Below are 27921 nucleotides of genomic sequence, written 5' to 3' on the forward strand. Positions count from 1 at the left end.
GCCCAGAGGCGGGACTTCCTGTGCGTTTGCCGGAAGAGCGTCCGGTGTGAACCGGAAGCCCCGTTGGGAGCAGCCGCCGCGGAGACTCGGCGGCACCGGCTGTGTGGTGCTGTTGCTGCCATGGGCAAAAGAGACCGGGGAGACCGCGGTGAGACGTGGCGCTGGCGCTCTGGGGCCTGCCTGTGCTCGCCTTCCCCGTCGTCCTGTGTCGTAGCCGCTCCGGGCTTCTCAGCGGCTGTCGGCCCCGCAGTGTCTCGCGGCCTGTTCATGCTGTCGCGACAAGCTGCTGGGCAGGGGGCGATCCCTGACCTTTGGGCCGCCTTGCGTCGTGGGCCGGGTGGGAAGCGTTGGAGGGAGAGGACGCCAGCAGCACGCAGGTGGCTCTTGGCTAGGGGTGCATGGCGTTGGTGAATGAAGTACGGCTGCTGCCAGGTTCCTTCGAAATGTCACTTAACAGTGCGGAGGGAACCTTAGGCTCCTGCTGCGCTCACTTCTGTGTCCGTATCTGCAGATAAGAAGAAGTCTAAGAAGCGGCACTACGAGGATGAAGAAGAAGATGACGACGACGTCCCCGGGAACGACTCTCAGGAAGCTGTCCCCTCGGCGGCTGGGAAGCAGGTGGATGAGTCCGGCACCAAAGTTGATGAATATGGAGCCAAGGACTACAGGCTGCAGATGCCGCTGAAGGACGACCACACGTCGAGGCCCCTCTGGGTGGTAAGCATACCCTCCACCAGGGCAGAGCCAAGCTGGTTCGGTTTTTGGACCCCAAATGGAAATGCAGGGTACTGCCCTCCAGAGCTGGCTGGGAGACGGCTTTCACACATGCTGTTTGAGCAGCCTGAGAAGGAGCAGGTACCCAGGGCACACTAGCCTTCGTTTCTAGCCCCTCCTTCTCCCCTTCCCTTCAGTTCTACCACATGCGTGGAAATACTTTTTTATTTACTGAGCAAATGCCGTTTATTGTGTAACATTTTAATTACCCATCTACAAAAAGTAATGGAAGCTATATATTTGCTAGGCCACTCTGTTGCTCAGCTCGAAGTAGGTAATAGTCTACGTTCGTTTGAAAACTAACCTAAAGGTACATTGAAGATAGCCAATAAGGTGGGCTTTCCCTATGAAGAAGAGTGGAAACCGACTTCGGAAACCTGCTCTTCTAATCTCTCCATTCCTTGGATCTGATTAAAGTAACAGGCCCACAGTTGGCTGAAGGAGGGCTTACAAAAATATCCTTGGTGTTAAAGATCCCTTTTTGGGCAGCTTATCTTTTCTGAGTAATGGTGTGGGAAAGAGTCTAATAGTCTCTACACTTCATTTGGTTTTTTTGTTTTTTGTTTTGTCTGTCATGTCCATTTGGTGTTTCTTAGGCTCCTGATGGCCACATCTTCTTAGAAGCCTTCTCTCCGGTTTACAAATATGCTCAAGACTTCCTGGTGGCTATTGCAGAGCCAGTGTGCCGACCAACCCATGTGCATGAGTACAAACTAACTGCCTACTCCCTGTATGCAGCTGTCAGTGTTGGGCTACAAACTAGTGACATCACTGAATACCTCAGGAAGCTCAGCAAGACGGGAGTCCCTGATGGAATTATTCAGTTTATTAAGGCAAGTGGGGAGCTAAGGCCAGTGCTTTTGCCTTCCTTGTGAATGTGTTAATAGTGGACAGGTACTACCCATTGTCAACCTGTGGCCATCATGAAGATGCCATTGAGATCTCGTGTGGAGAGACATAACTGATTCCCACAGCTGCTTCTCTTCTGGATCTCTTCTTGCTGAGGCCACACTTCTCATGAGCGCTCTGATACAATGAACACTAACACATTGGGGATACTAAATCAGGCCCATTCTGGCCAGGGTTATTTGGGAATGCAGCCAGAAGTGAATGGTGTTTTGGACTGAATTGTGTCCCCTCCAAAATTCATATGAAGCTGTAACCCCTAATGTGATTATATTTGTAATGAGGAAGTAATTAAGGTCAAATGGGATCATAAGAGTGGGGCCCAGATCCAATAGGATTAGCATCCTTTTAAGAATAGTCATCCAGAAAGCTCAGGTGCTCTCTTTGCATGTGCACAAGGAAGAGGTCATATGGGCACATAGTGAAAAGGTAGTCAGGAAGAGAGCCTTAACTAAAAACTAATCACTGGCACCTTGATGGAGGACTTCTAGAAATGTTTCTGTTGTTAAATCACCCAGTCTGTGGTGTTTTGAACAGCAGCTGAGCTGACTGATATAAGTGGTAAACTCTGTCTAAGGCTGAATTCCTGCACGGGACCAATAGTCAACACTTTCCATTAGGGAAAATCAAAAAGAACTTGCAAATGTTGAAGTGGATAGGGTTCCATATGAAGAGCATTGGACATGCTTGGGTTTGTCCTGAGAGACAGGTCAATGCCATTCAGAATAGATGACAGTGGCTTTTGTCACCTTCAGCCGATCTAAGGGAATTGGATTCAGACCCCCAGATCTGGTGAGTGCCACAGACTGTCAGTACAGTGATGCATCCGATCTCAGGGAAGCTGACAGGAGCCCTGGTAGGAGCTCTGTCTTCTTGTGATATGGAAAGGTGCCCAGGGAGAAGGGCCTCACCTTGCTGGAATGAACCCTGCATTAGCACACTGGCTGTGCTCAGTCTTGGCCTGGAACCGCCTGCAGGAATGTAGGTGTTGGTATAATGCAGCAGGGGATCCAGAAGGGCAGCAGCAGGGGCTGGTCACAGCCTGAGAGCTGAGCGGCAGATCTCCACGGCCACCACACAACCTCTGCTGCTTTCCGTCCTGAAGATTGCTGGGAACCTAGAAGATTTCAGCTGTAGTCTCTTCTGTCAAGAAGCTTCCATTCTGTTTTTTTAATTGTTATTTTTAAGTAGGCTTCATGTCCAGCACAGAGCCCAGTGTGAGACTTGAACTCCTGACCATGAGATCAAGACCTGAGCTGAGATCGAGAGTCGGACGCTTAACTGAATGAGCCACCCAGGCACTCCAAAGCTTACATTCTAGTTGGGAGAAATAGGAACATTGGTGAGGAGGCCAGGGGGTTTTGCATTTAATTTACACAGCAATTACTAAATACATGCTCTGTGCCAGTTTTGTGCTGGGACCTGTAATAATGCTGGTGTGGCTGGATGAACCATTGGATTAGGTTGGGGCCTGTGGGAATGGAGAAGAAAAGGGAAGGGAAAATAAAAGAAAGATTTTACATAGCATTTTATAAATTAAGATGTGCATCAGAAAGAGCCAGGCAAAAGCAAGGTTTTACTCTCAAGAGTAGAGTTTAATAAGAAAAAGCTCACCTTTGGCAGACCTGACTTCTTTAGGATTGCACATTGGGTAAACTGAAGTCTTCACTTGGTAGGTAGTAAGACATGCCCACTAATGAATGTCCCTAGTGAGCCGAGTATTGCTAATTGTGCCTGTTGGATGTTGTCACTCTTTGCAGCTGTGTACTGTCAGCTACGGAAAAGTCAAGCTGGTCCTGAAGCACAACAGGTAAGGGATCCTGTGACAAGCCCCCCAAGGCACTTGTGCCCTGTGCAGAGCAGGTGGCAAGGAGCTGATGTCTGTGGGCCATCTGTCTGCACCAGCCCCTGCTCCCCTGAGTAAGGGGATAGAAGGGATGAGCGAAGGGAAGTGACCAAAACTGGGAATTCATTTACTGGCCACCGTGTTCCCCACTCCCGAGCAGTGACGCTGAGGCTCAGGCCACTCCTTATTTGACCTCAAAGCCAGATTTTGTCCACAACCTCATTTGTTATATCTTGGCCAGTAGCTCGCAGCTCAGATCTGGCCAAGGGTATGGGAGACTAAGAGATTGAGAGAAGCACAGAGCCACTATTTCCAGCCCATCTGATCAAATGAGCCACAGAACCTTCTGGAAATGGTGTACTGCTCAGTAGTCACCTCCTTCCCTCCCCTCTTTTAGGTACTTCGTTGAAAGCTCCCACCCTGATGTCATCCAGCATCTTCTCCAGGATCCGGTGATCCGGGAGTGCCGCCTGCGGAACTCTGACGGGGAGGCCACGGAGCTCATCACAGAGACGTTCACGAGCAAGTCGGCTGTAAGTGGGCTCCTGGGTCACCCTTGGTAGTGGGAGCATTGGGACATTCAGTTCAGCATTTGCATCTTGGGACCCTGCTGTCTTACTATTTTTTTTTTTAATGTTTATTTATTTTTGACAGAAAGAGAGAGACAGAGCATGAGTGGGGGAGGGGCAGAGAGAGGGAGACACAGAATCCGAAGCAGGCTCCAGGCTCTGAGCTGTCAGCACAGGGCCCAATGCGGGGCTCGAACTCACAGACCACGAGATCATGACCTGAGCTGAAGTCGGATGCTCAACCAACTGAGCCACCCAGGACCCCTTCCATCTTCTTACAGCTGCAGTTGCTTGTTCAACTTTGGCTCTTGCTTGGTGGCATGAGGTTTCATTGTTGCACAGAGGTTCAGATCCTGCCTTTCTTACAGATTGCCAAGACTGCTGAGGGCAGTGGTGGGCCTTCCACTTCCCGGGTGACAGACCCACAGGGAAAATCTGATATCCCCACAGACCTGTTTGACTTCTACGAACAAATGGACAAGGATGAGGAAGAAGAAGAAGAGACCCAGACAGTATCTTTTGAAGTCAAGCAGGTTAGTGAATGTACCCCTCTCCAAGCAGCCCAGCCCTGCATGGACTCTGCGGTCTGTGTGAGAGGAAGGGATCCCCGTGTCTTCCTGAAATTGCTTTCTCCTTTATGGTGTTTGTGAGCTGTGGCATCGTTCCTCCTGATGGGGTTAGATCTGAGTGTCCTGTGACTCTGGCTGCTGGGTCAGTCTTCACAGTTTCCTGGGAGATGTGGGAAGTGTCTGAGGGGCATTTTGGTGGTTTTGGTGGCATTTTGGTGATTGGATTTAATTTTGTCTGTGTCCTTAACTTGAGTTGCTTTTCTGTGCTTTAACCCAGCTGTTATCAAGCAGATATCTACTTGATATCAAGCAGATCAAGATCTGAAATTGTAAAAGCCTACATAAAATGCTGTCTTCTTGACCATTAACCCCCTTGGATTATGCATAGTTTATGAGCATGCTTTGGATTTAACAAGATTATAAATGTCTTCCATGCTCACTCCCCAGGAAATGATTGAAGAGCTCCAGAAACGTTGTATCCACCTGGAGTACCCCCTGTTGGCAGAGTATGACTTTCGGAATGATTCTGTTAACCCTGATATCAACATTGACCTGAAACCCACAGCCGTTCTTAGACCTTATCAGGAAAAGAGCTTACGGAAGATGTTTGGGAATGGACGTGCCCGCTCAGGGGTCATCGTTCTTCCTTGTGGTAAGTGACACCTAAATGAAGAAGGTGGCCAGACTCTTCTGTCATGGTCTGCCAGCTTTCTGTCGCTCTCCTTTGTGTGCCCTTCTCTAAATCATACCTGGCCAGGGAGCAGCTGAGGTCAGATGACGCCCTGATCCGTGACCTAACAGATATTTGAGTGCCTGCTGTGTGCAGGGCTTTGACCTCAGCAGTGGGGATACAGTGGTGGATAGAACAACACTTCCGACCTCGGGGAGCTCATTTTGGTTGTAGAGAGACAGATGGTAAACACATCGACTAAGCAATGTGTAAGATCTTGGGCAGTGACAGTGATGTGGGGCAGGTGCTGTCTTTTTTTTTTCATTTTATTTTTTATTTTTAAAAATTTACATCCAAATTAGTTAGCATATAGTGCAACAATGATTTCAGGAGTAGATTCCTTAGTGCCCTTTCCCCATTTAGCCCATCCCCCCTCCCACAACCCCTCCGGTAACCCTCAGTTTATTCTCCATATTTATTAGTCTCTTCTGTTTTTATGTTATTTTTGTTTCCCTTTCCTTATGTTCATCTGTTTTGTCTCTTAATGTCCTCATATGAGTGAAGTCATATGATTTTTGTCTTTCTCTAATTATTTTCGCTTAGCATAATACCCTCCAGTTTCATCCACGTAGCTGCAAATGGCAAGATTTCATTGTTTTTGATTGCCGAGTAATACTCCATTGTATATATACACCACATTTTCTTTATCCATTCATCCATCGATGGACATTTGGGCTCTTTCCATACTTTGGCTGTTGTTGAAAGTGCTGCTATAAATGTGGGGGTACATGTGTCCCTTTGAAACAGCACACTTGTATCCCATGGATAAATGCCTAGTAGTGCAATTGCTGGGTCATAGGGTAGTTCTATTTCTAGTTTTTTGAGGAACCTCCATACTGTTTTCCAGAGTGGCTGCACCAGCTTGCACTTGCAGGGGCAAGTGATATCTTACACACTGGAGTTAGGGTCTCATCCTTTGCAATCAGCTTGTGAGTGTGTGTATTTGGAGACTTCATAGCAGAGAAGCTTTGCTCATTCCTGGATGGCTTATTACAGTGTGCACATCCAAGAAAGGAGAGTATAGCCTCCTTGGCACCTGTCTGATATCATTTGTCCTAAGTCATGTCAGGTCCTGGCTGAGGTTCTTGGCCAGAGGTCATAGCACATTCACCTGGGGGCCCTACCTCAGACTTGAGGAGGTTAGAATCTCCAGGGGAGAGGCCTGTGCCTCCACATTCTTTTTTTTTTTTTTTTTTTTTTTTAATCTCCCTGGGTGATTTTGATGCACATGCCTGGTGAAGGAGGAAATGCTGTTTAAAGGAATAGCTTGATTTTTATCTTGATCTTCAAATGGTGGAAGATAGTAAACTTGGAAGCCCTGGAATTTCGCCTCTGTCTTTGCCAGTAGTGTACACATCTCCCATATGCCTGAATTCTCAGCCCAGCACGTTGTGCAGTCTAAGAGCTGCCTTCTACTGGGCCCTCGGTGTGGTCTGTGTGCCGGGCACACTTTTCCTCCGAGGCACCACCTTCCCGTGGCAGGGGCCACGTGTACCTCCGCTTTCGTTTCCTCGTGTTCACAATTTCAGCAATAAGAGGGTCTCTTATCTCTGGTGAGTTTTAGATTTCAACATTAGAACAAAATTCATGGAAAATGCCACAGGAGGGCCTGGTGCCTGTCTCTCTTAATTGTCACATTTGTGCGTGAGCTGGACGTGTCTCCTTTTTATAGAGAAGAAAACAGACCTTGGAGCAAGAAGTGCCTCATGGTATCGGCTCTGAGGGTTATTGCAAGTAATTCACCCAGATTTGTGTGTGGATTCTGTCTGTGTCCTTCAAAAAAATTTTTTTTAATGTTTACTTTTGGGAGAGAGAGAGAGACCAGCATGAGCAGGGGAGGGGCAGAGAGAGAGGGAGGCACAGAATCCGAAGCAGGCTCTAGGCTCTGAGCTGTCAGCACAGAGCCCGATGCGGGGCTCAAACTCACGAATCGTGAGATCATGACCTGAGCCAAAGTTGGACGCTTAATCGACTGAGCCATTCAGGCACCCCTGTCTTTGTCTTTCATTGCAACCTGGCCTTGGGTGGCATTGCCCTTTGGTTTCATATAGGTGCCGGCAAGTCCCTGGTTGGTGTGACAGCTGCCTGCACCGTGAGAAAGCGCTGTCTGGTACTGGGCAACTCAGCTGTGTCTGTGGAGCAGTGGAAAGCCCAGTTCAAGATGTGGTCCACCATTGACGACAGCCAGATCTGCCGCTTCACCTCCGATGCCAAGGACAAGCCCATCGGCTGCTCCATTGCCATTAGCACCTACTCCATGCTGGGCCACACCACCAAAAGGTCCTGGGAGGCTGAGCGAGTCATGGAGTGGCTCAAAACTCAGGAGTGGGGCCTCATGATCCTGGATGAAGTACATACCATACCAGGTAAGCAGGCTGAGAGCCGAGCTACCTGCTCATTGCAGAGACAAAAATTGATTTCTATTCGTTGGGTGGAGGGAAGACTACTGTGTAGTTCATCTGTCTTGCTAGAAAGGTCTGCTGGGTAAAGTTTTAAAGTAAGTCCGAAGCATGTGGGAGGGTGGGCATGAGGGTGGGTGGCAGACAGCTTCGTGAATCACTGGCCCACAGTAGTCATTCAGAAAATGGCTTTTCCCTTCTTCCTCAATCTTACTGTTGTAGTTCAGTTTACCCTTAACCGGTTGGCTTATGGTGCTGTGAAAACTGGACCAGCAGCACTGAAGTCCTTGCCGTAATGGTGTTTGTTTTATTTGAAGGCTGAATTGAAGTATTGATCCTTGATACGTTACAGAAGCCCAACTTCTCCAAGTGTTGCAGGCAGTCTTTTTTTTAAAAAAATAGCTATATTGATACAATTTCCACCAGTAAAAACTACCTATTATAAATGTACAATTCAAGATTTTTCACAGGTTTATGGAGTTGTGCAGCCGTGACCGTGATCCAGTTTTAGAACCTCTCCCTCATACTCATTTACAGTCAGTGTTTTCAGCTCCAGCCCCAGAGAACCATGGAAGTGCTTCCTGTCTCTATAGTTGACCTGCCTTTTCGAGAAATACCATAATGTGAATCATATGATATATAATTCATATATGTTTTAAGGAATGTATGTTATATATAATAGTAAATATTTCATTTATTTTCCAGACTCATATAATATATATTTTCTTAGATGTGGCTGTTTTTACTTTGCATGATGGTTGACCCATATAACATTGTATTGGTAGTATCTGCCCTTTTATTGCCACATAGTATTCCAGTATTCATTGATAAAACAAATGAAGGGGAAGCTCTGGTAAGTTAAATGTAAATTAGGGATTTTTCTGCATGAAATGAAATCAGAGGCATTTTCACGTAGTGTTCAAAATACTGCCTAGGTGGCCCTAGCATCATTCTTTTCAGTTAATGAGAACCCCTCCAGCCCTCCTGCATGTCTGAGGGTACCTATCGATGTTCACAGCAAGCCACGTAGGGATTGGGGGTCGTTCAGGTTGAAGGAACAGGGCAGCATTAGTCCCAAGGTGGGAGAGTACTTGACACGGTCCAACAGCAGCAAGATGACTATGCGGCAGGAGGGACATAGAGGAGAGCAGCCAAAGCCAAGGTTAGAGAGGGCCAGGCAGGATAGAGTGTGGGCCAAATCCTATACGTAGGTCACTGTAGGGTGTTGGGCTTGTACTATATGAGTGGGTGGGAAGCCATTTGAGGGATTTGAGCAAAGGGTGACATGATCTGATTGTCATGAACTATGAAAGTACCACCCTGGCTGCTGTGCTGAGAATAAACGGAAGGAGGCGAGGGTGGAAGCAGCTGGATGGGCCCAACCAAGAGGCTTGAACCAGTAAGAATAAAGGTAATCTACTTCTGGATGTGTTGTGAGGGCAGAGCTGACAGGCTGGCCATGAGACCTGAAAGAAAGAGAAATCAAGGATGACCATATGGGTTTTGGCTTGAGCAACTGGAAGGAAAGCTACAGAACTGGGGAAAGCTGTAGAAGGAACAGGTTTGCAGAGTGCAGGGGTTCGGCTTTAGGCATGTTCATTTGGTTGCCAGTTAGACATTCTGGCGGTGGCAGAGATGTTAGAAAATGGGCAAAAGACAAGAGTAGACATTTCACCAAAGAGAATATACAGATGCCTAGGAGCCTTTGAAAACATATTCCGCGTCATTAGCCCTGAGGGAAGTGCACATTAATACCATGCGACGAGATGCTGCCACACACCCATCAGAGTGGCCACGATGGAAAATACTGACAATAACTGATGAGAGTACAGAGCAGCTGGCATGCACCGCCAGAGGAATCACAAAATGTACAGTCACTGTGGAAAGTTGGGCAGTTTCTTAGAAAATTGCCATGTGACTCATCAGACCCACCCCTGGGCATCTGTCCTAGAGAATGAAAACTCAGGTTCACACAAAAACCTGTACATGAATGTTCATAGGGGCTTTAGTCAGAGTCTCCAAAACCTGGAAACAACCAAAATGCCCAACAGCGGGTGACTGGATAGACAAATGGGAAGGTCCCTCCCCTGGAACTCTTTTCAGCCACAAAACAACACACTGTTGCTACATGCAACAACTTGGAGAAATCTCAGAGGTACTTGCTGAGCGAAATCAGCCCATCTTGGAAGGTTATATGGTGTATAGTGCCTTTGAAAAGACAAAACTAGTGATGGAGAACAGATCAGTGGGTGCCAGGGTGTGGCTGTAAAGGGAGAACAGGAGGGAGTGTTTTGGGGGTAATGGGTTTGTCTGTATCTTGATTGTGGTGGTGGTTACACAGATCTTCACATGTGTTAAAATTTGGAGAACCAATCCCATCCACCCACAGCAAAAGGTCACTTTTTATGTGTGCTAATTTAAAAACTAAACTCCAAAAAAAAAAAAAATTTAAATTTAAGGAGCAGGTTACTGGCTCTGATTGGATTGGAAATCGATGACCTAGAGAATCACATCCTACAAATGAGTTTGGAAGTGCTGTGCGGTGGTTCATTTGGAGTCTGTGTTTGAAACTTGGGAAACCTGAGTATGTACTTAGTTTATGTTGATGTTCGTTTTTAGCCTAGGTCCCAGGTTTCAGAGGGCGGCAGCCAGGCTTGAGATTGGTTGTCTGGTGATGAGGATACAGGGTGTACCCCACAAAATTTCATGCTTGCCATCTGTGTGTTTTCTCTTCCTGATTCACTGGGTCAGTTTGTCTCTGGCTGGGTAGGAGAGTAAAACCAAACAGCTCTAAATAGAATTCTGAGTTCAGTTGTGTTCTTGTGAGCTCCTTGGCCTGGCCATGCTCACTGGGCCAGAGAGCCAATGTTAAATTAGGGAATTCTAACAAATCACAGCAAGATTCTTGATTGTTAAACAAGTATACCACGTTGGATGAGGTAGAATGATAAATCTTTGAGATTTATCTCAAGAGGTAAAGATGGCTGTTTTCTTTTAGACATCGTCCAAAAAGAGTCCTATTGTGTCACTCACTATATTGATAAAATATCGGTAACTGCAGACTTGCATGTATTAAGTGTTTACTGCACTGTGCCACTTTCATTATTTTAGGAAGTATTTATTAAGAACCCACTATGTATCAAGCACTGTGCTTGGACTAGGGACGAAGTGGGAGACAACTGACACCTGTGACATGTACAGCAAAACAAATCACATCCACAGAATATGTATTGTGATTCTATTAATACAAAGTTTGGATGACAAGTGAGATGGTGATTCCTTTGAGGGGGGAGTGTTGGTATTGACAGGCGGGGTCAGAGGAGAGGCTTCTAGGTGCTAGGAACACTTGTCTTGACCTGGGTGATTTCACAGGGACATAGCTGTGTAAAAACTTAACCATCTGTACACTGTGTCATATGTGGGTTCCTCCTCCTGACAGCCCTATGGCTGTTGGAGAATGTGGTAGTGGGACGTGGCTGGTCTGTAGGGCAGATGCCACAGCGGGGGCTTCTTTCTGGCTGCGGAGTATCCAGGCAGGGAGCGGACTCATGCTTCCCTTGGGTTGATAGCATCTCTGGGCTGTCCCCAGCGCTGCCTCCCTGGCACTCGCATGAGGTTGCTGTCTCCATTGCCTTGGCTGTCATGCCCTTCTGACACGAGGAGCCTGGTCTGCGGTCCTTGGCTCCCTTTTTTTTGGAGCAGCACAGTCCTTGGAGATAACTATGCTGCTGGTCTTTGTCTTCAAGTGTATGTGCAAACCACCTTAAGCTTGGAAGACCTGGACACTTACTAGGGGCCCAGACAGTCCTCTGCTATCTCACTGTTCTTACGTTTTTGGTTTGTGTTCTGGTGCAGTCTGACCCTTCCTTCCTCAGATTGTTAACCTCTGTTTCTGCAGTATCACTAACCTCACTTTTAATTGTATTATAAGATAAGCGAAACACAAACATTTTAACCTTTTTTTGGAATATTAGTATTTTTAAAAAATTTTTAATGTTTTATTACTTATTTTTGAGAGAGAGAGAGAGACAAATTGCAAGCAGAGGAGGGTCAGAGAGAGAGGGAGACACAGAATCTGAAGCAAGTTCTAGGCTCTGAGCTGTCAGCACAGAGCCTGACCTTGGGGCTCGAACTCAGGAACCGCGAGATCATGACCTTAGCCGAAGTCAGATGCTTAACTGACTGAGCCATCCAGGCGCCCCCGGAGTATTAGTATTTTTAAAGGATGAGCCCATGGAAACCCATTAATTGGTTCTTTTTGAAATTAGTATCTTAATCTCATTTATGTGTTTATTTAATTTGATAAACCAGAATTAGAACATTCCAAACAGAGACAGGAGGTTGCTGGTGGACCAGATGAATCTAATTGGAAAGCTCAGAGAAGGGAGTTTCCTAAGGAGGGTGCCTGGGGTTTCATGTCTCCCTGTTGTCTCCTGCTTTCTTGGAAGATGGTAGGAAGTCCAGCAGACCCGGCTCCTTTTGTTTCTCTGATCCCATGGTCACCCAGCCATCTTCCTGGTATCCTGGCTACAAGTTTTGGGATGAATACATTCCTTGCATCATTTGGAGCTCACTGGTGTTTTAAGTGTTACATCGTGTTTCAGATCGCCATTTGCACTCCTGTTGGTAGCTTAGCTGTTACAAGGAAGGATCCTGGGGCTCACTGATTTGGAGCTTCCCTAAAGCCATTTCTCCCTTTTGTTCTCTTTTTCTTCCTTCTTTTGGACAGGTCTGAAAGTGATGATTAAGTGTTCTTAGTCATTCTGGTCTAGAGCCAGGTTCCTATGATTCAGAAACCCGGGGTTAGCCCACTTAAGTGTTACAGGCCCGTGTAAAGTCGCAAGGCTGTGTGTGGTACTTGAGCATTTAAAAAAGTGACAGTGTTGAGGCACCTGGGTGGCTCAGTCGGTTAAACCTCTGGCTGTTGATTTTGGCCCAAGTCATGATCTCATGATTTGTGAGATGGAGCCCCACATTGGACTTTGTGCTGACAGTGCAGAGCCTGCTTGGGTTTCTCTCTCTCCGTCTCTCTCTACTTCTCCTCTGCTTGTGCTCTTTTTCAAAGTAAATAAGTAAACATTTAAAAAAATGTTAAAAAAAGTGACAGTGTGAATGCATTGATTGTTTCCCTAGCCAGGATGTTCCGACGGGTGCTTACCATCGTGCAGGCCCACTGCAAGCTGGGTTTGACCGCCACCCTCGTCCGGGAAGATGACAAAATTGTCGACTTAAATTTTCTGATTGGCCCCAAGCTCTACGAAGCCAATTGGATGGAGCTGCAGAACAATGGCTACATCGCCAAAGTCCAGTGTGCCGAGGTAGCTTTCCCCTTCCTGGTATGGCCTCGAGAGAGGGATTCCACCCATGGTTAAGGGGAAATGGTTCAGGTCCCCTCCCCATGGGCAGATACACAGTCAGGACTTGAGCAGAAGTGTTGCCACTTTATACTGTTCCCTCAGTCCCCCTGTGAGGTGGGCAGTGTTCTACCCACTCCAAAGACTTGTGAAACAAAACCCCTTTCCAGGGGCGCACAGTCAGTAAGTGCTCAAGTCGGGATGGTAATCCAGGCTAGTTTGACCTCCAAATCCACTCCTCCTTTTCCCTGGGAGTGAGCACCTCTGGATGGTCCTGCCCACCCTCACCTTTGAGGAGTTCCTGGGTGCTCCTGTGTGGGCCACCATCCAGGCCACCCCAGGGTCAAAGCCTCTTGGTTTTGGTGTCCCCAGAAGGCACCTGTGGCCTACATCATTTCTAAACACATTGGGAAACACATTGTCCCAGTCTTGTTCCACAGTGAATACCTGCACAGGTAAATGTTGAAAATATGCATTCAAAGGTAAGTCTTCTCAGAAGGAACAATTGCAAACATCCTTCCTGGCAACTTGAAATGACTGTCACTCACTGGCTAGGGTCAGGTGGCCTCTGTCCCACAAGGGCAGAAGGGGGCCTTTTGGGTAACGGTGAGTGTGAGGAACCTGTGCAGGTAGACTTGCTCTGCTGAAAACTTCCTTACCCTGTAGTTGCCTCTTCATAATCAACACGCATCCTATGAAACAGAGCATTGCCGGAATCTCTGAGGGCCCTAATCCTCTCCAGTTGTGTCTCCCCTCCCCCACCAGGGGATGCACTGTCCCACGACAGAACTTGTCATCCTCTCCCTTTATTATTTTACCTCTTGTGTATATTTCCATCACCTACTTTGTTTAGCGTTGCCTTCAAAAAAAGTCTTCCTGTATATGAAAATAGAACCTAGTTTTGTGTGTTCTCGTATGACTTCTGTCCCTTGCTTGGTACTTTTATCCCTTGCATAATGTATTACTTTTTTGATGATGCAGGTAGCTGTGCTCTGCAGTATTCCATTGTACAAATATACCACAACAGGATATATGATGAAATACTACACAACACTAAAAATAATGTTGACAGACACTTGGGTTGCTAAGTTTGTCTTTGTAACAGCTTTATTGAGGTGTTAAGTTGATGTTTCATAACATCCACCTGTTGTAAGTAAGTAAATTCTGTGATTTTAGTCAGTGTAAGGAATTATGTAGCTGTCCTCACCCTCCAGTTTCGAATTGCATTTCCCACCACCCCGTCACCACCCCAGAAATTTTCCTCATGCCCATTTGCCATGAATCCCTGCTTCTGCTCCCAGCCCTAGGAAGCCACTGATTTATTCTTCATAAATTTGGAGCTTAGTGTTTTGTTTTTGTTTCTGTTTTTTTTTGCTGTTGTGATAGTGTTGCTGCAAATATTTTTATATTTGTTTTCTGGGGCCTTGGGTCATTTTTTTCTAAAGCAGTGTTGTTTGTACTGTGGACTGTGGTCCCATAGTAGGCAGTGACATTACTTTATTGGGTCATTATCAGGAAAGAATAGAATCTGCCAAAATGCATAAGTACATTAAGGGTAGATGTTGTTTTTTGTTTTTGTTCTTGAGTATATGTTGTTTAATACAACTGTGTTCATGCATATGAATGTTTAGTTTGTGGCCTAAAATGATTCTACTGTGAAGGCCATTGCTCTGGCAGATACACCCAGAGGTAGCATATCTGGGTCAAAGGCTGTGTGGCTGTTCTCTTCACTAGTTGTGTCCTAGAAAACACTGTTTTCCAAAGTATTGGACCGGCTGACACTCTCATCACGGGTGAGTGAGATTACTCCACATCTTCTCTAGTACATAATACTGAGTTTTATTTTCTTTTAATTGTTTGCTGACATACTAAGTATGAAAATGGTATTCCTTATGATCTTAATTTGTATTTTCCTGTTTACTAATGACCTTGAGTATTGCTTCCTATGTCTGTGGACCATTCATGTTCTGTGAAATGCACGATTTTAAAGATTTTACTGTGGAAAAAGAATTGCTTTGGCTATAAAGAACTAGAAATCCTAATGGAGTCATAACAGTACACAGCCCAGGGGGAACCAGAAGACAGTGGCAGCAAAACCTATGAATTCGAGTTCAGGCCAGTGGTAGGCATGGAGCGACAGCAGCTGAGTCCACAGTGGTTGCAGCATGAAGAAATGGTCTGTGGTGATCACACAGAAGTGGCACTGGTCACACCCCAGAATTCAGAGCCTGTCAGGATAGGCTTTGTGGCCTGTTCAGTGCAAAGTTTCCAGAGGGTCATTTTTGCGTGTTCACAGCCTTGAGACCTTTAAAACCCATGGCACTTGAGTATATTTGTCTGAGTTTCCTTAAGCTTGCCAGTAGCCCATGCACAAGGGCCTAGCACAGAGGAGGCCCCAAAGAGTGTTCCTGTCATTCTTATTTGAAGGATCTAATTGTCTCAGATGTGACCAGTGGGACCCCTTCAGCCTGGCCTCTGTATCCATTTGACATGTCCCCATTCTTTGAGCATTTCCTTGCTTTCTGGCACAGCAAGTTATTTTAGGTTTATCTGGTACTTTCCCTACCTATTCTGGCCCTGGAAATCAGCCATTTCTCCAAGGTGCCCTTTTAGCAAAGAATGGAATTTACAAACCAAGATCTAGGTGCTAGGTGTGTTCATTACTCCTAGAATGTCATTGCTAGGCTAATTCAACAGACAGAGCTAGGAGGTATGTGTGTGCTTCTCCATAGCAGTGCTGTGTGTAGACTTGTGTATGGAGGTGTGGTCTAAACGGGAGGGATTACTTGGACCACTGGTTGAGAATCTGGTTTCCTTTACTTACTTGGAGCTGGTGTGAAAGTAATTCCCCAGATATCGATGCATTTAAAAATCCATTTGTTTGGGGTGCCTGGGTGGCTCAGTCGGTTGAACATCTGACCAGCTCAGGTCATGATCTCGAGGTTTGTGAGTTCAAGCCTCACATTGGGCTTGCTGCTGTCAGTGCACAGCCTGCTTCAGATCCTCTGTCCCTCTCTCTCTCTGCCCCTGCCCTGCTGTGCTCTCTCGAAAATAAATAAAACATTAATAATAATAGTAATAATAATAATTATTATTATATCTATGTGTTAAGAGATAAATATGAGAGTGTCCTTGTTCAACATTAGGTACTTGATTTTGTTTTGATTTGTTTTAAAGCTAGTTCTGCTAAATTAATGGTCTTTAAAAATTTCCAGTTGTGTGATGTTTAAATTTGCAAACTGACCCTTGATTCTTACTGTGTCGCAGGTTTGGTGCCCGATGTCTCCTGAGTTTTACCGGGAGTATGTGGCAATCAAAACCAAGAAACGAATCTTGCTGTATACCATGAACCCCAACAAATTCAGAGCTTGCCAGTTTCTGATCAAGTTTCATGAAAGGAGGAATGACAAGATTATTGTCTTTGCCGACAATGTGTTTGCCCTGAAAGAATATGCCATTAGGCTGAACAAGTAAGAAGTGAAGAGTTGGAGTTGCCCCAAGGCAGCTTAATCTTCCCCCAAACCCGAGTGCAGAAGGTGCCTGGTTTTCCTTCTTTGCCTCTCAAAGTTCTCTTAGGGTCTGAAGGTCTGGTTCTGCAGCAGCCTGGTCACCCTCAGCCCAGGGGTCAGGGGCCAGAGTCATGCTGCTTTGGTGGGGCTCCATCTATGAGCTGGGCTCCGAAGGTGGGCACAAGTTGGTATCTGGAATGGCAGGCCGAGTGAGCACTCTGGTGGAGCTGAGGTCAGACTGTACAGGGGACAGGAAGGCAAGGCTGGCTGGGCCAGCATCCTAGCCAGCCCTGCATCTAGACAGAGCTTCTCAGGAAACACCAGTGGTGTCCTCAGTGGCCCCTAGTCCCACCTGGATGCTGTGTTAGCACTGCTTGTGTAGACACTAAGCTTAGATTGAGGGACATGGATTCAGGAAAAAGCACAGTCCAGAAACAAGGAAAAAAGTGAAGGAGGAAATCCTGAAGAGAGTGGTGACCAGAACCTTGGCTGAGGGTCTATAGCCCCTCATTTTTATGGGCCTCCCTCTGATATTCTTGCATGGTGGAGAGCTTCCTGGGAGGGAGCAACCTTGCAAGAATTCCTTTTCCCACTGATGTTAATTGGGGGGTGATTCTGTGGTCCTCCTAACACACCTCATTCTTCTTTAGACCCTATATCTATGGTCCTACATCCCAGGGAGAGAGGATGCAGATTCTCCAGAATTTCAAGCACAACCCCAAAATCAACACCATCTTCATATCCAAGGTCTGTGTGCCCTGCAGGGTGGTGGTGAGGCCTCAGCACCCCCAGGGCTAGAGGGGACACTGGGTGATTGCGAGGGCCATGAATTCATGTTTGTTGAAGGGACGTTATGTGTCACTTCTCATTCCCATGTTTCCAGTGTCTGGTGACAGGAATGCTTTCTGATGGGTAGCAGAAGGAGCACTTGTGGGGTTGAATGTGTTGTGGACAATTTATAGAGTCTCTTTGCTTGACTGAGGTTTTCCCCACTTCTTTTGGGGATATAGGAATTTTAAATTGTATTTTCTCTATCCCAGGGGAAAATTTTCATTACCTATTCTGGCAGAAGTGGACATTTAGATGAGGTTCTCTTTGTGGAGTTTTTGCTTCCTGTGGGCTGTGGGCAACCTTCATCCTGGCTGTTCATGTGCCGTGGTGTGGTGGGCGGTGGATGTAGGCACGGTGCGAATGCACAAAGGCCCAGCTCGGTGATACTGTTGGAAGCTGTGGCCGAACAGTGTAGAGCAGGCATTCAGATTAGAACAGGCCCAAAGCTCAAAATAAATGCGGTTTGCCAATAAAGTTGATCACAGCTGGGTTAGTAAGTACCACACTTAGATATGTGCTGGGAACCTCCATGGTTGGAACCCTCAAGCCAAGGCCGCTACCCTGACCAGATCTAGCCTGGTGTGGGCAGTGGGCTCTGACAGGTCCTGTGTCCCACATGTGCTGATGGTTTCATTGGCCTCCAGTCACGAGTGTAGATGGTTTTGTGCAGACGTGTTTCTGTAGCAAAAAAGAAGAGTAATCCTTTACAAAGAATCTCTGTCGATAGGCCCTCTTGTCTCTGGTCCCTAGCAGCCTGGCCTGGGAGCATAAATGAGATGGCCGGTGGGGACTGGGAGTCCTGACCCGCTTCTTTAGGACAGCTCTCAGGAGAGTTCACAGAAGGTCCTAGAGGCCTGCCTGCATCCGCAGGACCCTGGTGCAGAGGGAAGAGGATGGGTTTGTCTCTCTCAATTATCTTTAGAGCTTATTTAAATTCCAGGTCAACTGATTGTTTTCTTTTTGTCCCAGATAAAAAACAAACAAACAAAAAAATTTGTCAAACTCAACGCTGTTTCATTTCTGTAGGTGGGTGACACATCGTTTGATCTGCCAGAAGCAAATGTTCTCATTCAGATCTCATCTCATGGTGGCTCCCGGCGGCAGGAGGCCCAGAGGCTGGGGCGAGTGCTCCGAGCCAAAAAAGGTAAAGGCGGCCTTACGCCTTCTGCTCCAGCAAGTCTTTCCTTTTGAGCCACTTGGACTCGGAAGAGGGTAGGGCTGTGCTGCCTGCGTGCCCGTGGTGGTGAGCAGGCACCCCCGGACACCGGGACCCCGGCTAAGTAGATGCCGCAGGGAGGGGTCCCAAAGCAACGACCAAGATCAGCGTGGCTCATGTTCTTTCTCTGGCCTCGGAGTTAGTTCCTATGTGGGCGTTCTCTGTGGCAGCTGCCTGCTCCGCGTTGGGTGTCCTCAAAGCCGAGCTGTCGCGTTGGTAGGCCATCAGGGGCCAGGGAAGCGGTGTGAGTGTGCAGTGCTGTGGACATAAAAGGCAGGAAGCAGAGCTGGGCCTCCAGTGCCATGTGGGAGCTGGAACTGAACCCTGGGCCTCGAGTCAGGAGTTGGGGAGGGCTTTGGAAAGAGCAGCTCAGGCAGCCACACGGGGATACTTTGCGCGCACCCTGTGAAGAGTCCTGCCTTGGGCGGCAGCTCGCAGCAGGGGTGTCGTGCTTAGTGAATGAGGGTCCGAGGCCGGAGTCTCTGCTTGTTACCTGTGGTGAGAGGGCCCTGACCCTAACGGTGGGTGTGGCAGGGACTGACGCTTAGAGTGGCCGTGTCTCTCCTCCTGGGACCAGGCAGGCCCTAAGACCAGGACACAGGCCCTGTCCTCAGGGAATTCGCTTTCCTTAGGGGCAGCTGGACTGCTAGGGTGACTGGAAACAAGGGTAGGGGCATATGTTGGAATCGTACTGTTGTAGAATGTGTTTACGAGGCGGCTGATTGTATTTAAACTGGAGACAGGGCATGTTAGTAGAAATAGCATGAACTTGAGCACCAGACCACCCTGGTGACCTTGGGCAGGTAGTTTGCCGGTCTGAGCCTTGCTTTCCCATCCAGAGTGGGAGTGACAGTCCTCTTGAAGGACTCTTGAAGGACTCTTGTGAGGAGGGAGCCATATATAATAGAACAGTGTAAAAGGCTGCTGGAGAAACGATAGCTTTTATAAATTGACAGGAATATCATCTGGCTAGTATATGTGAATGTATCTCATTAACTTATGCCTTACCCATTACCTCCCCCCAAATCTAATTTTAAAGCCCCTTTGAATTTGAGTAGAATTTGTTTTTTTAAAAATACTATTTGATGTAACGTATTTGGCTGCTATCTTTGCATCTGTGAGCTCTTGTAAGACTAAGAAACAATTGAATTCAGAGGCAGTACACAGATATTGAACCTGCTGACATTTGGACTGTGAAGCAAAATGTGCAGATTTTCCAGAAGGATCAGGTTTTACAGGCTTCAGTATTGTCTGTCCTAGTTTCTGTGATCATTCTTCTTCTCTAGGTTTTTTTTTCTGACCTGGGTTTTTGTTTTTTTGGTTTTTTTTTTCTTTTTTTTTTTCAAGCAACTTTATTGAGACAGAATTCACATACCATATAGTCGGTCCACTGGAAGTGTATAGTTCATTAATTTGTTGTTTCTTAATGTTTATTCTTGAGAGAGAGATACAGAGAGCGAATGAGAGCAGGGAAGGGGTAGAGAGAGAAGGGGACAGAGGATCCGAAGTGGGCTCTGAGTTAACAGCAGAGAGTCCAACATGGGACTCGAACTCACAAACTGTGAGATCATGACCTGAGCTGAAGTCAGACACTTTAACTGACTGAGCCACCCAGGTGCCCCAGTTCATTGGTTCTTTTTTTTTTTTAAACGTTTATTTTTGAGGAAGAGACAGAGTGTGAGTGGGCAAGGGGCAGAGAGAGAGGGAGACACAGAATCTGAAGCAGGTTCCAGGTTCTGAGCTGTCAGCACAGAGCCTGACACAGGGCTTGAGCCCACGAACCTTGAGATCACGACCTGAGCTGAAGTTGTACGCTTAACCAACTGAGCCACCCAGGCGCCCCCATTGGTTCTTAATATAATTGTAAAGTGTATAACCATCACCACAGTCTGTGTTTAGAATATTCTCATCGCTGCAGGAAAGAAACCCTTTCCCATTGGCAGTAACTCTTCCTTTCTTCTTGCCTCCCAGCCCCACCTGCAGGCAATCACGACTATTTTTACCTTGATAATTGTGCTCATTCTAGACATTTCATATGTATGGAATCATGCAGTCTGGGTCTTCTGTGACTGCCTTTTTCACTAGCATCTTGTTTTCACAAGAATCATCTTTATTGTAGTATGTATCAGTATTTCCTTCCTTTTTAATGCTGAATAATATTCCATTGTATGTCTTATTTATTCGTTCTTCTATTGACAGACACTTGGGTTGTTTCCACTTTTGGCTCTTAGGAATACTGCTGCTATGAAAGTCATGTGCAAATTTGTGTGGGCGTATGTTTTCAGGTCTGTTGGGTATAACTAGGAGTAGATTGTTGAGTCATGTGGTAACTCTGTTGAACATCTTAATAAACTACCAGACTCTCCTCCAGAACGGCTGCACCATTTGACACTCTTAGCAGCAATGTGTGAGGAATCCAGTTTCTCTACATCCTTGACAATAGCTGTAATAACCTTTCTTTAAAACTTTTTTTTATTTAAATGTTTGTTTATTTTTGAGAGAGAGAGGGAGAGAGAGAGCATGTGCAAGTTGGGGAGGGGCAGAGAGAGGGAGACAGAATCGCAAGCAGGCCCCAGGCTCCAAGCTGTCAGCACAGAGCCCAACGTGGGGCTCGAACTCATGAACCATGAGATCATGACCTGAGCCAAGTCAGACGCCTAAACCTTCTGAGCCACACAGGCACCCTGATCTTTTTTGATTCTAGCCATCCTAGGGAGTGGCAGGTGGTACCTCATTGTGGTTGTGGTTTGCATTTTCCTGATGACTAATATGTTCAATGCTTTTCATGGGCTCATTGGTCATTTGTATATTTTCTTTGGAGAAAGGTCTGTTCAGGGGCACATGGGTGGCTTAGTTAAGCCTCCGACTCTTAATTCACCTCAAGTAACGATCTTATGGTTCATGGGTTCAAGCCCCACATCGGGCTCTCTGCTATCAGTGCGGAGTCTGCTTAGGATTCTCTCTCCCTCTCTCTCTGCCCCTCCCCTGCTTGAACTCTTTCTCTCTCTCTCTCAAAATAAATAAATAAACAAACAATTAAAATTTCTTTAAAAAGAAATGTCAGTTCAGATCCTTTGCTCTTCTTATAATTGGATCATTTATCTTTTCATTATTGGCTTGTAATAGTTCTTTATATAGTCCAGATATAAATTCCTTATCAGATACATGCTCTGTAAATATTTTCTCCCATTCTGTGGGTTGTTTTTTCACTTTCTTAATGGTGTTCTTTAACCAAACATTTTTAATTTTGATGAAGTAAGTGCCCACACAGAGTCCAGGCCATTAGCCCCTTGACTGCAAAGCTCTCCCACTGCATTGTGGTTGACCCTTGAACTGTAGTTTGAGCTGTGGGGGGTTTTTTGGATAACTACAGTACTGGGAGTGTACTTTTGTTCACGATTTTCTTAATAATGTGTTCTTTTCTCTGGTTTACTTTATACTAAAAATAGTATGTAATATGTATAACATGCAAAATACGTATTCATCAAGTATTCCGTATTACTGGTAAGCCTTCTGGTCAGCAGTAGGCTATTAGTAGTTAAATTTTGGGGGAATTGGACATTATGTGGGTTTTCAGCTCTGCAGGGTTAGGGGTTCAGCGCCCTAACTCTCACATTGTGCGGGGTCAGCGTACTTTTGAGCCCTGGAGCCTTGCTTCCAGGCATCGTAACAGCTAATGTTGTCCTTTTTCCTTCCCTCTCTCTTTTTATATATGTTACATATGTGTGTGTGTGTGTGTGTGTGTGTGTGTATGAAATAATAATATATATAAATAGTATTAATTATAAGAAATATATTTTATTTATGTTTATATATAACATATATAATATTAATTATTATATATATATTTTATTAATTACATCCAAGTTAGCTAGCATATAGTGCAAAAATGATTTCAGGAGTAGATTCCAGTGATTCATCCCCTATGTATAACCCCAGTGCTCATCCCAACAAGTGTCCTCCTTAATGCCCCTTGTCCATTTAGCCCATCGCCCCTCCCACAGCCCCTCCAGCAACCTTCTGTGTGTTCTGTATATTTAATAATCTTTTACGTTTTGTCCCCCTCCCTGTTTTTATTTTTGCTTCCCTTCCCTTATGTTCACCTGTTTTGTATCTTAAATTCCACATGAGTGAAGTCATATGATGTTTGTCTTTTCCTTGCCTCCCTTAAGGAATGGTGGCAGAGGAGTACAATGCCTTCTTCTACTCGTTGGTGTCCCAGGACACACAGGAAATGGCTTACTCAACCAAGCGGCAGAGGTTCTTGGTAGACCAGGGTTATAGCTTTAAGGTATGTATTCATTAAATGCGTGGTGAGAATAGAACCGAGGCTTGCTTTGTGCCCGCACCTCCAGGAGAAGGGGGAGCCGCCATCGGCACCACTGGGGGACAGCTTAGGCAGGCACAGAGCATGAGGGCATTGGAAACCCCGCCTCACGTTCCCTGTATCTCTGCACGAATTGCCGGGGACTTTGAGGGAAAATATTGTGCAGGATCCCTTCCTGTCCCGGGCTTCCCACAGTGAATGGTTAAAGAATGGGGCCTCCGAAGTGAGGGGTCTGGAGTGTCTACTTGTTCAGATTTTACAGTTGTCTTGGAAGAAGAATGTTAGCTGTCAGCAGGAAGATGTGCTTCCTGGCAGGACTCGGGACACCTCAGAGCTACGGCCGTCACTGTGCCACCCTGAGCCCCTTGGGATTACTTTCCTGCACCAGCAGTGGCTGTCCACTGGAGCTCAGGGTTTCCCAGGTTGTTCACACACCTGATTTGTGATACAAGGTCAGCTCCAGTGGGGCGCCCCACCGGGTGCTGGGCGAGCTGTGCTGTCAGTCAGCCTCAGGGGCCTCACGGCACAGGTGTCCATGTGCTATGAACCCACGGTTGTGCAGTTTGGGAGGTGCTAACGTTTTGGCTGACTTCCACCGGCTGCCATGTTTGTGCTCTCTTCTGTTGACACAAGTGGAAAGGTTATGTCATGATTTTGTGCCCCTAAAGGTTTTTGTTTGTGGGGGTGGATGGAGGGTGCTGGAAGCTGGGGACTAAAAGGACACCCCTAGAACATGTAGGTTCCCAGATTCTTGGTTCTCAGAAGACTGCAGGCTGCCTTTTCAGATCCTTTCGCTTGTGTCTTTTTCAGGTTGGCCAGTTTCTGTCATTAACCGTAGATAAGAGGTCAGGGCCATCTGACCCCTCCTTTTTTAGCTGGAAGCAGTGACAATTTCAGATTTCTCATGCTGGGCTAGAGGACAGGATGCTTGACCGTATTTTGAAGGATTTGCATTATGACCTTTTTATGTGTCTGTGAAAAGTAGGTGGTGATAGTAACGTTCATACGTCCTGATCCCTGGAGAGTCCAGTGAGAGAACATGTGCCAAATCAGGTCATGTCCTGGGCTTTTTGGAAGGTGCCCTTGGCAGAAAGGCACGTGGACCTGCGATTGTCTGCTGGTTGGAGGGGCCTTTGCCCCGCTTGCCTTCAGAGCTGCCTGCTGAGAGCAGCCCGGTTAGAGCTCCTGTGATCATGACCCTGGACTTCCCAGAGGGGTGGTCAGGCCAGGGCAGAAACGCCCGATGTTTATGCTCTGGGCCTGTGGCCCCCTGAAGGGCTCAGCCAGATCTCTACTTCTAGGCCTTTTTTTCTCATTAAAATTATGAGAAGATTTAGAGGGGGGGGCAGGGAAGATTTCTCTACGTCATCAGTCCTGGCTTTCTTCAGGAATTGGTAGGCCTCATAGTGAGTCACCTCCAAAGAAGGGAAAACCACATCTCTACATGCTGTTCTCTTGCTGTCTTAGAAGAAAGTGCTGCAAACCCACCTTGACATGCTCTCATTTCTTTTTTTTTTAATGTTTTTACTTATTTTTGAGACAGAGACAGAGCATGAGCAGGGGAGGGGCAGAGAGAGAGGGAGACACAGAATCTGAAGCAGGCTCCAGGCTCTGAGCTGTCAGCACAGAGCCTGACACGGAACTCGAACTCACAGACTGAGATCATGACCTGAGCCGAAGTCAGAGGCTCAACCGACTAAGCCACCCAGGCGCCCCGACATGCTCTCATTTCTAAGTGCCGTCCTGCTGGAAGTCCTATGGGCCAAGCCCAGGGGGCTGAAGACCCTTCCTGAGGGTGGCAGGCTGTGCCCTCCATCTTTGGTCCCTTCCTTTACCTGGTGCAAGGTGGAATACTGCCACGGGGGTGCATTAGAGTTGTCAAGGTCCCGTTGGTCGTCTGTAAGTGATTATGGATTTGCTGTTCTGGGAGTAGGTGTCTCTGGAATTTCCTTCCCATCTCCTGCCCCGCAGTCATCAGTTAAGCTCCCTGTTACAGATGGCTCTGAAGCTGGTCTCTGCAATGCCAGAGAGGAGCTCTCCGTTTTTAGCCACCTGCTCAGCTGGGTCCGAGGGAGGCAAAACAGAAGGGGCCATGTGGCCTGCTGATTTCGGCTTTATAGGTGATCACAAAGCTGGCTGGTATGGAGGACGAAGAGCTGGCGTTTTCCACGAGGGAAGAGCAACAACAGCTCCTACAGAAGGTCCTGGCAGCCACTGACCTGGATGCAGAGGAAGAGGTGGTGGCAGGAGAATTTGGCTCCAGGTCCAGCCAGGTGAGTGAGCGGGTGAGGCCCCACCTGCCAGTTCTCCCAAAGGACAGAGTTCTTATGCGCCCGCATGCACTGCGTCCCCTGTGCATGTGCAGGTGCACGTGCGCACCTGTGCAACCTCCATAAAGACTTGGAAAGACCAGGAAGCTGTGGAGAAGAAAATAACAGAAATTGCCCCTGTTAACCTTTCGGTGCATCCTTCCTTCTGGACACGCTGCTGTTTCATGTGGCCACGCCCATAGTCTGTGGCTGGCCCTCTGCTCTGTGCACAGAATGGGGGAGCCCAGGATGGCAAATGTGGCCCCAGGCCGGCTCCCAGGTGGCTGCAGGAGGGGGTGTTGCAGACCTGGGCCCGCCGTCCAGGGCCTTGCACAGGCCAATTCAACTCTGGCTTCCTCCTCAGTAATAGAGCTAAGCTGTCCAGCTTAGGTGGGTCTAGTCCAGTAAGTTAAGGATCCTCTCCCAGCTAGTTTCAGTATTTCTCTTGAAAAATGTAGAGTTCTGTCTCTCTGTCTCTCTCTCTCTCTCTCTCTCACATTATAAAAAGAAAATTTAAATAAAAAAAAAATTAAAAAGGAGTACCTGGGTGGCTGGGTTGGTTGAGCATCTGACTTTTAATTTTAGCTCAAGTCAAAGCCCCATAGAGGCTTCACGCTGAGCATGGAGCCTGCTTGAGATTCTCTGTCCCCCCCCCCCCCCCCCGCCCCTCTCCTCAGCTAGTGCTCTGTCTCTGCCTCTAAAATAAAATTAATTAAAATATGTAGAGTTCTCTGAAAATAGTGAACTTTCCATTTATTCTACAAATAGTTACTGAATGCCTGCCTGTGCCCAGCCCTATATAATATGGTATAACTAATGAAAGTACCTTTATGGGGAGTTCTTATCCGGCTCTTCCAAGAGAAAAGTACGGTGTAGTCAGGTGCATTGGAAACTATATTGATATTAGAGCTAAGAGGTGAGCAGTGGTTGGGGTAAAGGAAGAAATACACTGTCCCCTGGGAGGTGCTGCCCTTCCTCTAGCCTGAGACTGGGGGACCAGACCAGCTCGGAGGTGTCTGAGCCTTCCCTCATGGATGCTTCAGGGAAACTTCTTGCCTCTCACTGTGTCCTTGGAATGCCTGGTCAATCCCACCAACCAGGGAGTCACCTAAGGTCAGGCTGGCATTGCTTGGTGCCTGTATGTCCCCAGGCTTGTAATCTGGTGCAAGTGGTGTGCAAGGCTCTGGGTCAAACCCTGCCTGTATGATTTCTGTTCACACCATGTATGTCAAGACAGATGTGGCTGTCCCCATTTTATAGATGAGTTCATTGAGGTGCAGACATTCAGTATTTGTCCACAGTGAGAGGTAGATCCAAGATTCAAGCCCAGGGCTTTCTGGCTTTCCACTTGATTCAAAACCTTATGGTGGAGTCTTGAGCTGTTGGGGGACCACTGTTCTCACTGTTGAAAAATTCTGTTCATAAATTGTTAGTAAGAGAGGCAGAATAGCATTATGGTTAAGAATAGGGAATCTGAAGCTGGCTGCGAGAATTGAAATCCCGTCTCTTTAAGAGCCGTGTAGTCTTGGACAAGTTACTTAATCTCTCTGTGCCTCAGTTTCTTCATCTGTAAAATGAGGATTATAATGATTGGGAGGATTGGATGAGTTAATAACATGTAAATGCATGTGAACTGTTTAGTATAATGCCTGAGACATAGTAGTCAATAAATGTTCTAAAAAAATATTAAAAACTTTGAAAAACTTACTACAATTATAAATGTTCTAAAAGGAGTGTCTTTCCCCTTGTAAACTAACCTTGGGCTGGGTCCTCCCGCAGGTGTCTCGGCGCTTTGGCACAATGAGCTCTATGTCTGGGGCCGACGACACCGTGTACATGGAGTACCACTCGTCACGGGGCAAGACTTCCACGAAGCACGTGCACCCACTCTTCAAGCGATTCAGGAAATGATGGCCACACAGTCACCCAGGTCAAGCCAGGGTGCTCAGCACCAACGCTGAAGAGGGATTTTCCGTGTCATAACCTTTCCTCTGGCATTGACCAACATGATCTAGATGCAGTGTTTGTTAACTGTATTGAGGAAAATGCATCGAGAGCTTGGCTCTTTGTGAATCATCCAGGGCTTTTTGAAAAAGTTGGGAGACTATATTTTTGGGGGTTCCTAGACCATTTTTCAATCTTGGGGAGTGGTCATTCCTGTATATAAATCTTTGTAATGTTTAAGGTATATAAATGGAACATTTAACAACACTTTTTTTTTTTTTTTTGACGTTTATTTATTTTGAGAGAGTGCATGAGCGAGAGCAGGGGAGGGGCAGAGAGAGAGAGAGAGAGAGAGAGAGAGAGAGAGGAGAGAGAGGAGAGAGAAAGGAGAGAGAGAGAGAATCCCAAGCAGGCTCCATGCTGTCAGTGCAGAGCCCAGTGCAGGGCTCAGTCTCCCGGTTGGTGAGATCACGACCTGAGCCGAAGTCAGGAGTCAGATGCTTGACCGACTCAGCCACCCAGGTGCCCCAAGCATTCTTTATTACAGGTGTTCTTATGCCTTGTCACAGGCAGGGGCTACGTCTAGGTGACAAACCTCCATCAAGGCCCCCTTTGTAGTGGGCACCAGGGAGTAAAAT

At 46.9% G+C, this 27921-nt stretch overlaps 1 protein-coding gene across 2 annotated transcripts; it reads left to right on the plus strand.

Annotated features, from left to right (window-relative positions):
* Window positions 1-27550, plus strand: ERCC3 (ERCC excision repair 3, TFIIH core complex helicase subunit). 2 transcript variants are annotated; one of them, XM_003990686.5, is made up of 15 exons: window positions 1-148; window positions 512-717; window positions 1371-1607; window positions 3441-3490; window positions 3924-4059; window positions 4464-4628; window positions 5112-5316; window positions 7446-7760; window positions 12927-13111; window positions 16415-16617; window positions 17307-17403; window positions 18514-18631; window positions 22876-22994; window positions 25151-25303; window positions 27119-27550. In XM_003990686.5, the coding sequence occupies exons 1-15, from the start codon at window positions 121-123 to the stop codon at window positions 27248-27250; spliced, it is 2349 nt and encodes a 782-aa protein (XP_003990735.1). In that variant the 5' UTR covers window positions 1-120; the 3' UTR covers window positions 27251-27550. The 2 variants fall into 2 exon arrangements, with proteins under 2 accessions (XP_003990735.1, XP_044889512.1); XM_045033577.1 differs by lacking the exon at window positions 27119-27550 and having other exon boundaries at window positions 18514-18629; window positions 22873-22994; window positions 25151-25285.
* The last annotated feature ends 371 nt before the right edge of the window (window positions 27551-27921 follow it).

This window comes from Felis catus, chromosome C1, assembly GCF_018350175.1.
Source record: "Felis catus isolate Fca126 chromosome C1, F.catus_Fca126_mat1.0, whole genome shotgun sequence".
Classification (NCBI taxonomy): domain Eukaryota; kingdom Metazoa; phylum Chordata; class Mammalia; order Carnivora; family Felidae; genus Felis; species Felis catus.

What these genes read in the sequence shown, in the direction of transcription:
- ERCC3 (XM_003990686.5), top strand. Translation starts at nt 121, where the DNA reads ATGGGCAAAAGAGACCGGGGAGACCGCG. An exon ending in TATCTTTTGAAGTCAAGCAG is followed by an intron (nt 4,629 to 5,111) that starts GTTAGTGAATGT and finishes CTCACTCCCCAG; the next exon opens with GAAATGATTGAAGAGCTCCA. An exon ending in TGAAGTACATACCATACCAG is followed by an intron (nt 7,761 to 12,926) that starts GTAAGCAGGCTG and finishes TTGTTTCCCTAG; the next exon opens with CCAGGATGTTCCGACGGGTG.